Genomic DNA, 12,353 nt, shown 5'->3' on the forward strand with positions numbered 1-12,353 from the left:
TGATAATTGGGAAGCTGAGAGCAAAATAAAAATGGTCATGACTTGATTAATGTAACAATTCATTGGAATAAAGAATATTATTTAGCCATTAGAAGGATGTGCTGCTGCCACGCTTAGTGTTGCACATAGTCCAGGCTTCTTCAGAAGGCTCCCTTAAGCCCGAGAAGTTGAGGCCAGCCTGGGAACCATTGCAAGACCCTACCTATCCAAAATAAACCTGTGAGGGCATGTGTTGGTGGGAGAAAACTACTGAGTAATGTGTGTGGCTGTACTGTTAAGGGAATGAGGTAGGAGAGCCCAAGTTTCTTCTTTTTACTCCACATTCTTCAAATGGATCTAATATTTGTGATAGGCGCGTGCTCAGCCTATTACGTGGGGGGATGACAGAAATCAATATTCCGAAGTTTGTAGATCAGCACTGGTGGCCGTGCACTCCCCAGTCTCTTTCTGCTTCCATTTTAATTGATCTCTTTCTAGATGTTCTGTGGAATTCCACTCTCACTTGCCTGTGCTTAGGAGCTGCAGGTCTCAGTCTGTGAAGAACCAACCTCCAGCCGCTTCCTGTGGCAGCTTTGGAAGCAGGACTCATTTTCTTTAATATAATCATATTCTCTAGAAAGGCTTCCCCATTCACAAAAACAACAAAGCAGAATAAGATAGTTGGTTTGTTTGTGTTCTCAGTTTACAAACCTTACACTTCCTTTTCCAGTTGTCTTTTTTTCTTTCATCTCATGCTAATGGCTTTTGGTAATATTGCCGTCCTTTTGCTGACATGCTGCTGAGATTTTTTTTTTTAAAGATATTACATTGGTCATTTATAAGTATAAACATCCACAGTTAAATGAACACAGTACTAGACTCAGTCAGGGTCCATTCTGGACCTCAGAAGCCATGGTAGGCTTCTCAAAGTTGACAAAGAGATGTTTGGTGTGAGACTCCTAGCAGCCCAAGAAGCCATCAGCCATAGTCGGTACTATGGGAGCCACCTTGTTTATGCCTAAATGCCATATTGCTATTGTGTAAAGAAATGTTCTAACGGTAAAGCTTAGCTCACCCCAGCACTGGGACTGGCGGTCAAAACAGTGGGGCTGGCCGGTTGACCCTATGGAAAAGGGGATGAGGAAGGCCATCAGAGAGAAGAGCCCTAGGGCCTTACACAGGGCTGTAGCGGCAGGTGGGTTCCTGGCATAGTCAATAATCAAGCTGCCAAACAGGATTCTGATGCCAGGCCCTGATGTGGTCACGCCCACTGTGGAGGCCCCAGCTCCTGTAAATTTGGCTGGTGGGGAACTGGTCTGGAACTTCTGTCTGGCCACCTGGAGAGTGGAGTTGCTGCAGGCTGTCTAGAGGCAGGAGGCAGGCACTGGCTGGATTAGACCCCCAATGCAGGAGCTGACCGGAACTGGAGAAGGGAACAGTGCCCTGGTGGTGTGCTCCTTTACAATCTGCATCCCCCTTCCTCTAAAGCCCCCATTCGGCCCACAGTGCTGTTATTTTATTAAGGTAACTATTATTAAGGTAATTGACTCTATTCTCTTGTTACATAGAACTTGTGGAGATGAAGCTGTCAACAACCCAGTTTCCTTTATCATTAAGAATATATTGCTCTTTTATAGATAGATGTTTATAAGGTGCTTCAGAAGATACACCTAACCATAGGAACAATGACTTCAATGAAGATGCCGGTATGTGGTCACCCACAGGGCAGCCATAGGATTATACATTCTGTTGAAATGTTCTGGCTTATGTGCTCTGAGGTCTGATGTTGGCAGTGCACCAACAAGCCTATTTAACAAACTTGTGAGGCTGCAGTTTTAGCATTCATTTACCTATTTGTTTATGAAGTATGAAAATTAGAAAACCCACATCCATGAGTCATTCCTGGAGCATTCCTTTATCTGAGCAAATTGTAATTCCATCAACCCTGGAAACTACATACGCAAAGTTCACATATCGGCACTTCCAGTATCTCTTTCAGCAAAGCAACTTAGGAAGCTGATGTAGAAAAAAACACTGAGGTGCTGGCACGGAATGAGAGACTAGCTAATTAATACCTGAGAGTATCCGAGTCTATCTTATGACACATCCACGTCCTTGCAGGGACTAGCCACAGAAGCCAGGAGTCTGCCTTTCCAACCTCAGGTGTTACAGTTTGAATGCTTGCACCCCTTCAAAACCCAGGTCAAGTTTAACTCTCCAAACAGTGTTTAGGAGGGAACTCCTGCAGTTAAGACTGTGCTCATGGCCCCATCAGCACCCTCGTAATGGACACCCTTTGTGTCTTCTGTTGCTCTGACTGGTGAGGAGGATGTAAGGGGCACCTGGGAGCAGGGAATTTTTCCCATACACCAAACCTATTGGCACACTCATCTTCATCTCCTATTTCTACAACAGTAAGAATTAAGTTTCTCTTGTAAATGACCCAGGCATTTCAGGTATTTTGTTACAGAAGAACAGACCTGTTCATGGATTTTCAGTGGACAGCACGAGCCACAGTGCACTCTATTGAGGCTCCATGGATGACCAAACTCTTCTGTGCATCATGGGTTTTGGTTTTGGTTTTAGTAACCTTCTGAAGACATCCTGCTCCTTGTTTTCCATATTGACTGTTACATCCCATCTCTTCATCATGCTTTGTCTCTGGTCAGCTGGAGTGGTTGTCTTTGGTGTCCCCGATTCACTACAGTGCATTCAGGTAAGGATCTATATCACCTCCTGTCTGTCACCAGTTCTGGGAACTTTGTGGCTGCAGTAACTCGGTACATTGCTGTACCTTCGATCCATGTATTTCCACTTTCTAGAACTTTTAAAATGCAAACCAACCTTCGCCTTCAATTTCTTATTGACCATGAATTTCCTCTCATTCTCCGACCCACCTGGGTAAGTTCTCTGATCTTGGTTTCAAGTCGTTATATTTGTGTTGCGCCCCGAGTGCAGTTTGAATTTTATAACTTTGCCCTCTACAAGACAACTTTGTAAAACGTCTGCCTTCTTGTTGCATCCTTACATTTTAAATAAATGTAGGCTTAAGATAGTTTCACTAGCTATTTAAATTCTTCAGCCAATACATCCATATCTGCAGTTTAAGGAGAGAAGCTAAACACTATTGAAGGCATTTTAAAGCAAAAGTTTACTTCCCTGTCTACTGGCCCACAGTTGATTCTGCACCACTTAACTCTTCAGTGATGTTGGTATCTACTCATCAGGTATTTACTTCTAACAGTGTGCTCTCTGCATATACATCCGTTCTTTCTACTTCTGTATGGGATTCCTCTACAAACTTTGTTCACATGATCTGCAAAGCAGTATGAGAATTCAAACATCTGTAATTATATCATTTAATACATTTTCATTATGCATTTTTTTGGGGAGAGAGTAAAGACCGGACTATATAGTTTAAGCCTGTCTTGAATTCTTTTTTGCTTTTTGATTAATAATTCAATTAGAGACTACCCAAAATAGTCTTAAAACTTGTTATGGTTGTTGGAATAACAAAAGAATGTAGTCACAACATGTCTCCACAGTTGGAATCAGTTCACTTATACCAATATGTTCTTTTAAATTCTATTTTACAACTATGTTTACATTTGAAGGTGGTTTCATTGTGGAGAGGATGCAGCTTCAGATGGTAAAGGCTGGCATGGGGCTTACCGATGGGCCATGGAGCTCTGCTGAACACTTACAGTTTTCAAAAGAAGACAGCCTTTAAGCCCCTTCATTTGATTATTAGTTATTTAAGCTAACTCTTGGGGTGTTCATTTTATCATGCTTCTGTATCATGCATGTATGGGATGTACATCAAACCACTTCTTAGCAGCACCCTCAATTCCAACACCTCACAATTCCCAGCTCTGTTGTGAGTTATATTCACTTCACACTGTTGGGAACATGTCCCAGGAAAAATTCCAGTCGTGGTCGATGGGTCTCGGGGGCCAACAAACACCAAAGCAGGGCAAGTAGGGCTGACCTGGTACAGGTCATGAGAACTGTCCCTCCTGGACTGACTCAAAGCGAGGATTACCTCTGCTCCAGTTAAGAGTCCAGATGGTTTGTTACTCAAGACAATTTGAGGTTGTTTTCTACCATACGTTTTTATACAGTTTCTGAATAGCATGAGAATAACATTCTCTCTGAGCAAGTCTCATCTCAACTGACAGCTACACCAATGCTTTTCTTTAAGGCATTATGGTATGAGTGCAGTCACCTAGGATCACAGCACACTTAGGATCTTCGCACCTCACCATGTGGATGCTAATCTGCAGTAACGCAGCAGGGGCCAGGTGGAGTGGTGTGCACCTGGAATTCCAGGACCTGGAGAACTATGGCTGGAAGACCAAATTTTAGAACTGCTTGGGCTACGTAGCAAGTTCAAGGACAACCGAGGCTATTCCCTAAAAAATCATAGCAAAACTATTTTTCTAGCAAAAATCTAGCAGATAAAAAAAAAAAAAAAGAAAAGAAAATCTAGCAAAATCCAAGAAAATAAATAAAAAAGAAAGCAAGAAACAGAGGGACTACTGGATTTGGAAATCTATCAGTATCATGCCTCTTCTAATTTCTGAATCTATAATAAAGAGTCCTTCAGTCCCAGGCACAGCTAAGGACAAGAGCTAACCTAAATTTTGTGGGACTTAGGAAATGGTCAACAAATCCTTGTTAAGTCAATAAGCCTTCACGTGTGTCGCTGGACTATTGAAGGAGAGCCCCTAAGTGATGAGAGGAAAGAAGTTTCACAGGGAGCAGAGCCCGGCAGCAGAGATCAGATACGGTCAATAATCAACTCCAAAGACCAGGAAACCCAAGGTACAGTTAAAGTGGCAAAGACTAACCTTGATTCGCCATTAGCATAAGAAGCAAAAATCTGGACCCCACACAGTGCCTGGGTCTCATCTGGTGATGGGACAGCCTCCCTCATAAATGTTTAAGGAATAAAACACATTTTGCAACATGTTCAAACTAAGGCATTTTATTAGCTGGCTCTTCAACTTAAATAACCTTAGTGACCTAAGAACACCTTTCAGTCACTTCAATCACACTTCTGAAGGTAGACTTGTTGAACACGAGGGGACAGCTTTACTATTACCATCAGGAAATCTTTTCTTAGTGTTAACTAAAAAAAGCACCAGGTCAAAGACTGACTACATCCAAGCCCCCAGTTAGACACCCTTCCTTAAAACGTGCATGGAACAGGAGAATGAAAAGAGAAAATGAAGACTGTTCTGGTTTGGCTGGAAGTTGAGTCCATGTCATGATGACTTAAGTGTCTTCGGATAATCCCACAAGTCTCAGGACAACAGACGCATTTCACTACCACCCCAAAGGGAAAACTGCTTTGGAAACGGAAGTATAATAGTGGCCTTTCTTTGTCAGTTGGCAACTTGACGTTTCTGCAGGAGTGATCATGAATACTTCTGGGCAGCTAATTATAGCTTTCGTTCCCCTCATCTACAACACGTCACCAACTGCACACTCTTTCTGTGACTGCACCACTGGATGCCTCCGTGGCTGCCTGTCTCACGGCATTTGGGCATTTGGAAACGTGGTGGGGTCACAGTGGACCCATCACTCTTTGATCTGCAAGAGAAAACGAAAGGTGGCACCGTCATTTCAACCCTTTACAAGAACAACAACAAAAGCCGGGACAGGGAACAGACTTTCCTGTTCCTTCACTATTTTCCCTTCCCATCATGCTGCTTACTTGTTTTTTAAGATAAAATATTCATATTAGCTATGGGAATGCAGAAGAAAATTCAAACTACTGAAATTTCCTGGTTCGGTTCTAGCTATTTCCTTCAAAATGTCACTGTACTTCATCATATATAAAAGTTATGTTTAAAAAAGTGTTACAACTACATTAATTCGATTTTGGATGAATTATTTGAAATACACTGAAAGCCAGTAATTTAAAGAAGAATAATACAGCTTCTTCTACTAAACAAAACCAGAACTCCCAATTTATTTGACCCCACATATACTTTTCACTTAGAAACTATTTTAATATCAATTTTCACTTCTTGTTCCAATGTGGTGTGTTTCCATAAGCCATCAAACCCCTGTGAGCCCCTGGAAAGGTGGAAAGGGCACGGTGAGCTAGAACATCACCATACCTCCGTGACAACACCAGCAGCTATTGTGGAGCCACCGTAGCGCAGCATAAACCTCCCCAGTTCCTTGAAGTCTTTGTAGAGCTCAAGGGCCACTGGTCTTTGCGTCTGCAGCTCCACCAAAGCGTTCTGGCCCTTGGTCAGCAGCCTGGCAAGAGTGAGGGAAACAAGGAACAAATGGATATGCAAAACAGAGAAGTGAGCACCTGGGAAGTGAGCAGTTAGCACCCAATCAGCAAATCAACTCATCTTCCAAAATCCAGGAGAAAAGTTGCATGTGTGTATGTTTTAAATTCGAGCATACGCCTTTGAATTTTTCCAGGCTAAAAGGAATGAGGGTAATTCCAGATTTAAGAACCATTAGGTGGATGTCAGAGGGGTGTGTGTGTGTGTGTGTATGTGTGTGTGTGTGTGTGTGTACACACCAATCTTAAAACACACCTCTTTCCCTTCAGGTCCACTGTATCCTATCCCTAAATATTCAACACCCATCATGATCAGTGCTTCTCTATCATTCCCTGAAGAAATCTAGAACTTCAGTTATCTAGTAAAGTAAATGATACTAAAGCTTAATATTATCAGGATACCAACTCTTAATTCTCTTTTAAAATGTATTTATTTTCACAGTTCTGATGATTCAACCTTAGACTTCACACTAGGTGTGTTACACTAGGATTCTGGAGTGCCACAGGGAGGGAAAATTCAATTGAAAAGTTCTCCAAATGACTGTCATCCAACTCAGACACAAACAACCCCGCACAGAGGAGCATTCGTGTAAGCCACCGAGTCGGTTGGAACCCTGCCTCTGGCGCTTGTTAAGCTTTCTATCACTTTACTGCTTCCTGTGCACAATTGCTGAGGTGTAAGTCACGGGAAACACTCCCGAGAGAGCCTAGAAACCATGGATCTTGAGAATGTCATCTTATAGTTCTGTGGTATTTGCCAGGGCATCACAGCACACACTGATGTGAGACGCCAAGGGCTCCAGCTAGGCACCTCCTTCATGAGACATGCAGGCAGCCCTTCCCTCTGAGGAGCAGGCTGCCTTCAGGTCTTTCTGCTGGCCGGCAGCCCATTAACCCATTAGGCACCACCGGGGCCTCTTACACAGGTGCAAAGGTGAGACATACTCAACCGCAAAGACGGGGATTTTGAGTGGGATTCCCCATAGGGCTCAAGAGGAGGGAAACCCCAAAGTGCAGGCGCCCAACCCAAACTAGGATGCCTTTAACTCGTACCGAGTAAGAGTGGTCTGCACTTTGCAATATGCACTTGCATTATTTTATTTTATTTAGAGTATGCTTAGTTTCTCAGACAGTACTTCCTGTGTCAGGCAAAGAAGGGCTGTGCAGACCTCAGCCTGGATGCGAAGTATAATGAGAAAACCAACACGGTAGTGATCACCTCGGTGTAAGACCATGCGGACAGGACACAATTACGTCCCAGGCTGGAAAGAGTCAAGTGCTAGAGAACACGCAGAGACCTTCCTTAGGCTAGGGGACCAGCTCACTGAGCAAGTGACAGAGTTAAGGAAAGCACGAGCCTGAGATCAGGAACAAGTGGCAGACAAGTTAAATTCATCTCTAAGAACACAGGACTAGCTTCTAAATGGCTTTGTCCATCAACATCTGTGGCCTGATGCATACATATCTATTTATACTTATGTTTTTATTTATAATTCCCATCACCACCATACATAACTTTAATCATAGCTAACATATGCTCCTAAATTAGAACTTAAATGTTTATGTAGGTATTTGTATGACTGCACATGTATGTACACACGGGTGTGCGTGCATGGGAAGGCGAAGGCCAGCCTTGGATGACATTCCTCAGGCACTTTTCATCTTATTCTGTGACACGAGCTCTCAGTGAATTTGCCGATTATTCTAGGCTGGCAGGCCCGTGAGCTGCAGGGACCCACTTGGCTCCGCCTCCCGGATGCTGCCGTTCCAGTGGGTTCCAGGCACCTAGCTTTTTCCATGGGCTCTGAGGATCCTTGCGCAGCAAGCACACCCTTTATCAACTGAGCTATCTCCCCATCCCTTAAATGTTTATCTATATTTTAATGTAATCATTGACAAGTAATTGGTAGAAAAAGTACACTGGACTCTACTTACCTCAGTACACACACAAGCTTATCTGTAAGGAATTTGCTTACATGGCTAGTGTTTATGATTTCTGCGTTAAAACACTCACTTAGGTTTTTTCTTGGTGACTTCGCCGGTACTTTTGTTTAGGATACTAATCAATCGCTTCACAGTAGCAGGCTCACTGACGGTTTGGTGGTGTAACAGCACCTAAAGCAGATCAAAGAAGGCAACACTGAAACTATTCACTCCAGCACTTCCGGCCTTCCTTTTGGCGCACGATCAACTACACGCACGATCAACTACGCGCATGATCAACTACACGCAAGCCATCACCGTGGCCAGAGTCACTTTCTAATGACTCTCCAGCAGCCCCGCCTCCAGGCCCACACTAGTAGGGTGTTCCTTCGCATTTCTACCCTGCACTCAGCGTGAACTTCAGCAGGCTGCAGAGCCTTGCTGTTCCCTTTTCCTCTGTGACGGTGAAGAGAACAGTAGCTTGGGATTGCTGTAAAGGTTAAAAGCAGCTACTGTTTATTTACAACACTCGCCGCCATGGTGGCATCGTAAGAAGTAGTAGGGAAAGAATCTAAGCCTGAATTCCAAGCTTTTCACTTGCATTTGTCTGTAGGTCAGTGTCCCAGAATTGTGAGGACAAAGAAACAGGCTGGGATAAAGTACTCGGAAGCACAAATGTTCAACAAGTGAACTGTTTCATCAGGAATGACGAGGGAGGGGGATCTGACATATTCACAGGTGATCACTACAGCCATTCTTGGGCAAAAAGAAAAGCTTCCATATACAGAGACAAAGGAGGAGAGCAACACTGGTAAGAATCCCCAAGTACCAAGCACTGTGTGACAGAGCATAGGTGCAAATCACCTTCACCTGGGCCATGCTCTTTAACTTGTCTACCTGCAAAGTCCCTGACTGAGGTTCCATACACTAAAATGAGGATGCTCAGACGTCACCTAGTATTAACAGTATCCAGCACATGGGAAACATCCAGATAACACGATGATTTGATCCATCACATCGTCTGTGGCCATCCCAGCCTGAACATGCCTGCTCTCGCCTGCCATTAGATCATTAGATCATAAACTAAGTACTGTTGACTATGTTTTCACATGAAAGAGAAATAGCAGAAAGTTCTGGCATGTAATGTGGCCATGGAGCTTCATGGAAGCTTAAATTGCACACTGAATCAGTTGAAGCTACAAATTGCTGGCTCTTCCCATGTCGGCTACTGAGACCTGTGGAAATCACATGGACACAACCTTCTGTTTTCTAAGAGAAGCTTTTTTGAAGGAAAAGGGGGAAGCTTTGGTGGATTCCAATCAAGGTCAGAATGCAGACTGGCTGTTCTTATTCAAATAATAGGCTTTGAGTATGCTACCAGTATGTCCACAGTGCGTCAACAGCAGCAGACCGCATTCCCAGGAAGCAGTAAAGCTCTCCTACTTTAAATGGTTTGTAAACATCATTTTGAGCCGTTGAGTTGTAGAAACAGACATTTCCTATCTGGAATTCCTAGCCAAAATAGTTTGCACTTGTAGAAGAGAGAAAAGCAAATCAGGGATGCAGCTCTGAGGGAGGGTGCTTGCACAGCATGCACTAGGTCATGGGTCCCCTCCACACTCATTGGCTGCAGGTCTTAAACCGCACGTTGCAATACAAATGTGAGACTGAGTATATAAGAAACATCTCTTTAGGACTAGATCATCTCACACGTGACTAGGTCTTCATGGCCTACCAAATACCAAAGAAAAGAGGCACATAAACCCCACTCAGTTCCTTCTACTATTTGCTGAGCTGTAACATCAGGGCTAACAAATGGGTTGTAGAAATATGGGGTTACATTTGATTTTTCCTTCTCTTTCCACAGCGTCATTTATTAACTAAAACAAAAAACCTGTTGGACATGAGTGAAACAATCTATTTACAATCAAGAGAATTTAGTGTATAATATCTTGATGTCTTAATATTATATATGAAGTCAAACTCACTCATAATCTAAAACCATCTGCAGCCCTGTGTCAACAGGAAAAACTGGGTCCTGGCTCAACTGTTGCTATTTACCTAGTCACAACCTCACAAGAGTCTCCACTCACAATTCAGACAACTCAAAGCATTTCTCCAAACTCCGTTATAGACCCATCTAAACAGAGAGACTTGATGGGAGGCAATTCAGTCCTGTGTATTTCATGTTCTATGAACATTAACAAGTTATGGTAAGAGATAGCACGTGTCAGAAATCTCTTACTATCAGAAGTTCCGTGTAGCATGTGTGTAGCCAGCTTTCTAATCAAATCTGTAACATCTCTGAAATCTGAAATACACTGGTCTAAGGGTGTTAGGGATTGAACTTGGCTTCATGGGGTTAGGAGAACCAAATCACCCAGTATTTCATTAAGCTATAATGTTAGGCGACAAAATAATTTTTCTTAAGTAGCCTATTAAAAATATCAGTAAACTTTCTTAGATATACTAATTACAATAAAGATAAAATATGAACTTAAATGGAATTAATCTTACACTTTCTTTTGTTGTCATACAGCTGTGTACAGTTGTCATAACAACTAAGGGAAATTTACATATACCTCGTATGTAGTATTGGCAGAATTAAGTGCTAACTAGTAAAATTTTAATTGTTTAAGACAGCCTTTCTTAGCCTTTTTCTACCAGAGCAGGTAGATATGACCACTTTTCCTGATCACATTTTATCCTGATATGCAGGAGAGTCTCTTGAAGCAGCTGAAAAGCTTTCACTTGATGCTTATTCTTAAGAAACTACTCTGGGCAAGTGATAGTGCTACTATTCAAAGTAAGTACTGCCTCTTGACCACTCTCTCTCTTGGCAAAAATCAATTACTGTGCATGTAAACATAGGCTACAACAACCTTCCTGCTTCCCAGGAACTAGTTCCACTCATTCTACAGCAACTGACTAGGGACTATTTGCTAATCCTAAGTGGTTAATAACAAAATATTTCAATTATAACAACTCTTTTGGTGAAACACCTTTTTAAAAGAGAATAAAAATACAATATGATTACTAAAGCATTTAAATATCAAATGGTGACTACACTTATATAGAAATAAGAATCACAAGCAAAGCGAATGATTATCTCACAGATATATAATCATACATAGGATAAACTTGAATGTCCTAAGTAATTTCTTCTGGGCTCCTCAAACACTATCATGGACTTTAAAAAGTTGAAAGATCAATTACTATTCCTGTTTTACTTCATTTCTTTTTCTCTTGAAAAAGTTCCTAGGGTCAAGAAGCAAAATCAAAATCAAAATGATGGTTAAATTTTGGCTGTGCATCTTTCTAGATGAGAATAAGCCGTTAATTTGAAATAAATGGTGCATATTTATGTAAGTAAGGGCTTTTCTGCATTTATAAAAATAGGAACACTGCATGGTGAAAGTGACTTTTACCTTCAAGGGATAACTATTTAAGTCTACTGAGACACACTTTTGTCTGTACTACATGATCTGATGGGGAAGGAATTGTCTGACTGCTAAGTTACAAACACAGGGAACCACACGAGAGTGTGGTCTTAAGTCTATGAGAAGAAAACTACACATGAAGTAACAAACCCACAAGTAACATCTTTCTGGAATAAGAAACACTGTGAAAAACACCTCATCCCACAGTGAAGCAGATGTGAGCTGGTCAGTGACACCCTGCAGAGCGATCACATCATGCAGGATCAGAATGAGTGGCTTGGACACGTCAGAGTTCAACAAATGTGACGAGAGCTCAGGACACACCTGAAATCTCGGTGTGCACACGTGCCAGGTGCATAGTCTGTGGGCATGGAAACCTGAGGAAGTCAAAACACTAGCTCTCGATGGATTGTGCAAACAGAATATTCTTATTTTCTCTATTTGTGTGGCTTTCTAACCTGTAAAACTAATCTATACTTTACACTCAGAAATACTGAAAATAAGTATCTTAAGCAAAACAGAAGCACCTAAATAAAAAATGCTAGGTAAGCTTTTCTACCCAGTAAAAAGTCTATCATTTCCCCCAGAAAAACCATATTATCATCAGTTTGAATCAACTCATTATGAAATATATTCTCTTAAAAAAACGTTCTCAGACTCAAGAATCAAAATAAGGGCTGGAGAGGTGCCTTGGGGGTTAA

General features: G+C 42.1%; 1 protein-coding gene across 2 annotated transcripts in view; it reads right to left on the minus strand.

Annotated features, from left to right (window-relative positions):
• Positions 1–4,945: 4,945 nt before the first annotated feature.
• Hbs1l (HBS1 like translational GTPase) overlaps positions 4,946–12,353 on the minus strand; it is a 72,650-nt gene continuing 65,242 nt past the window's right edge. For both annotated transcript variants that reach the window (XM_036168621.1, XM_036168623.1), the window contains 3 exons: positions 8,304–8,404; positions 6,108–6,252; positions 4,946–5,574 (listed from right to left, as the gene is read on the minus strand). In XM_036168621.1, coding sequence (XP_036024514.1) covers positions 5,563–5,574; positions 6,108–6,252; positions 8,304–8,404 — 258 coding nt within the window. In that variant the 3' untranslated portion in view covers positions 4,946–5,562. The remainder of the gene's footprint in view (positions 5,575–6,107; positions 6,253–8,303; positions 8,405–12,353) is intronic.

This window comes from Onychomys torridus, chromosome 19 (genome assembly GCF_903995425.1).
Source record: "Onychomys torridus chromosome 19, mOncTor1.1, whole genome shotgun sequence".
NCBI classification, from domain to species: domain Eukaryota; kingdom Metazoa; phylum Chordata; class Mammalia; order Rodentia; family Cricetidae; genus Onychomys; species Onychomys torridus.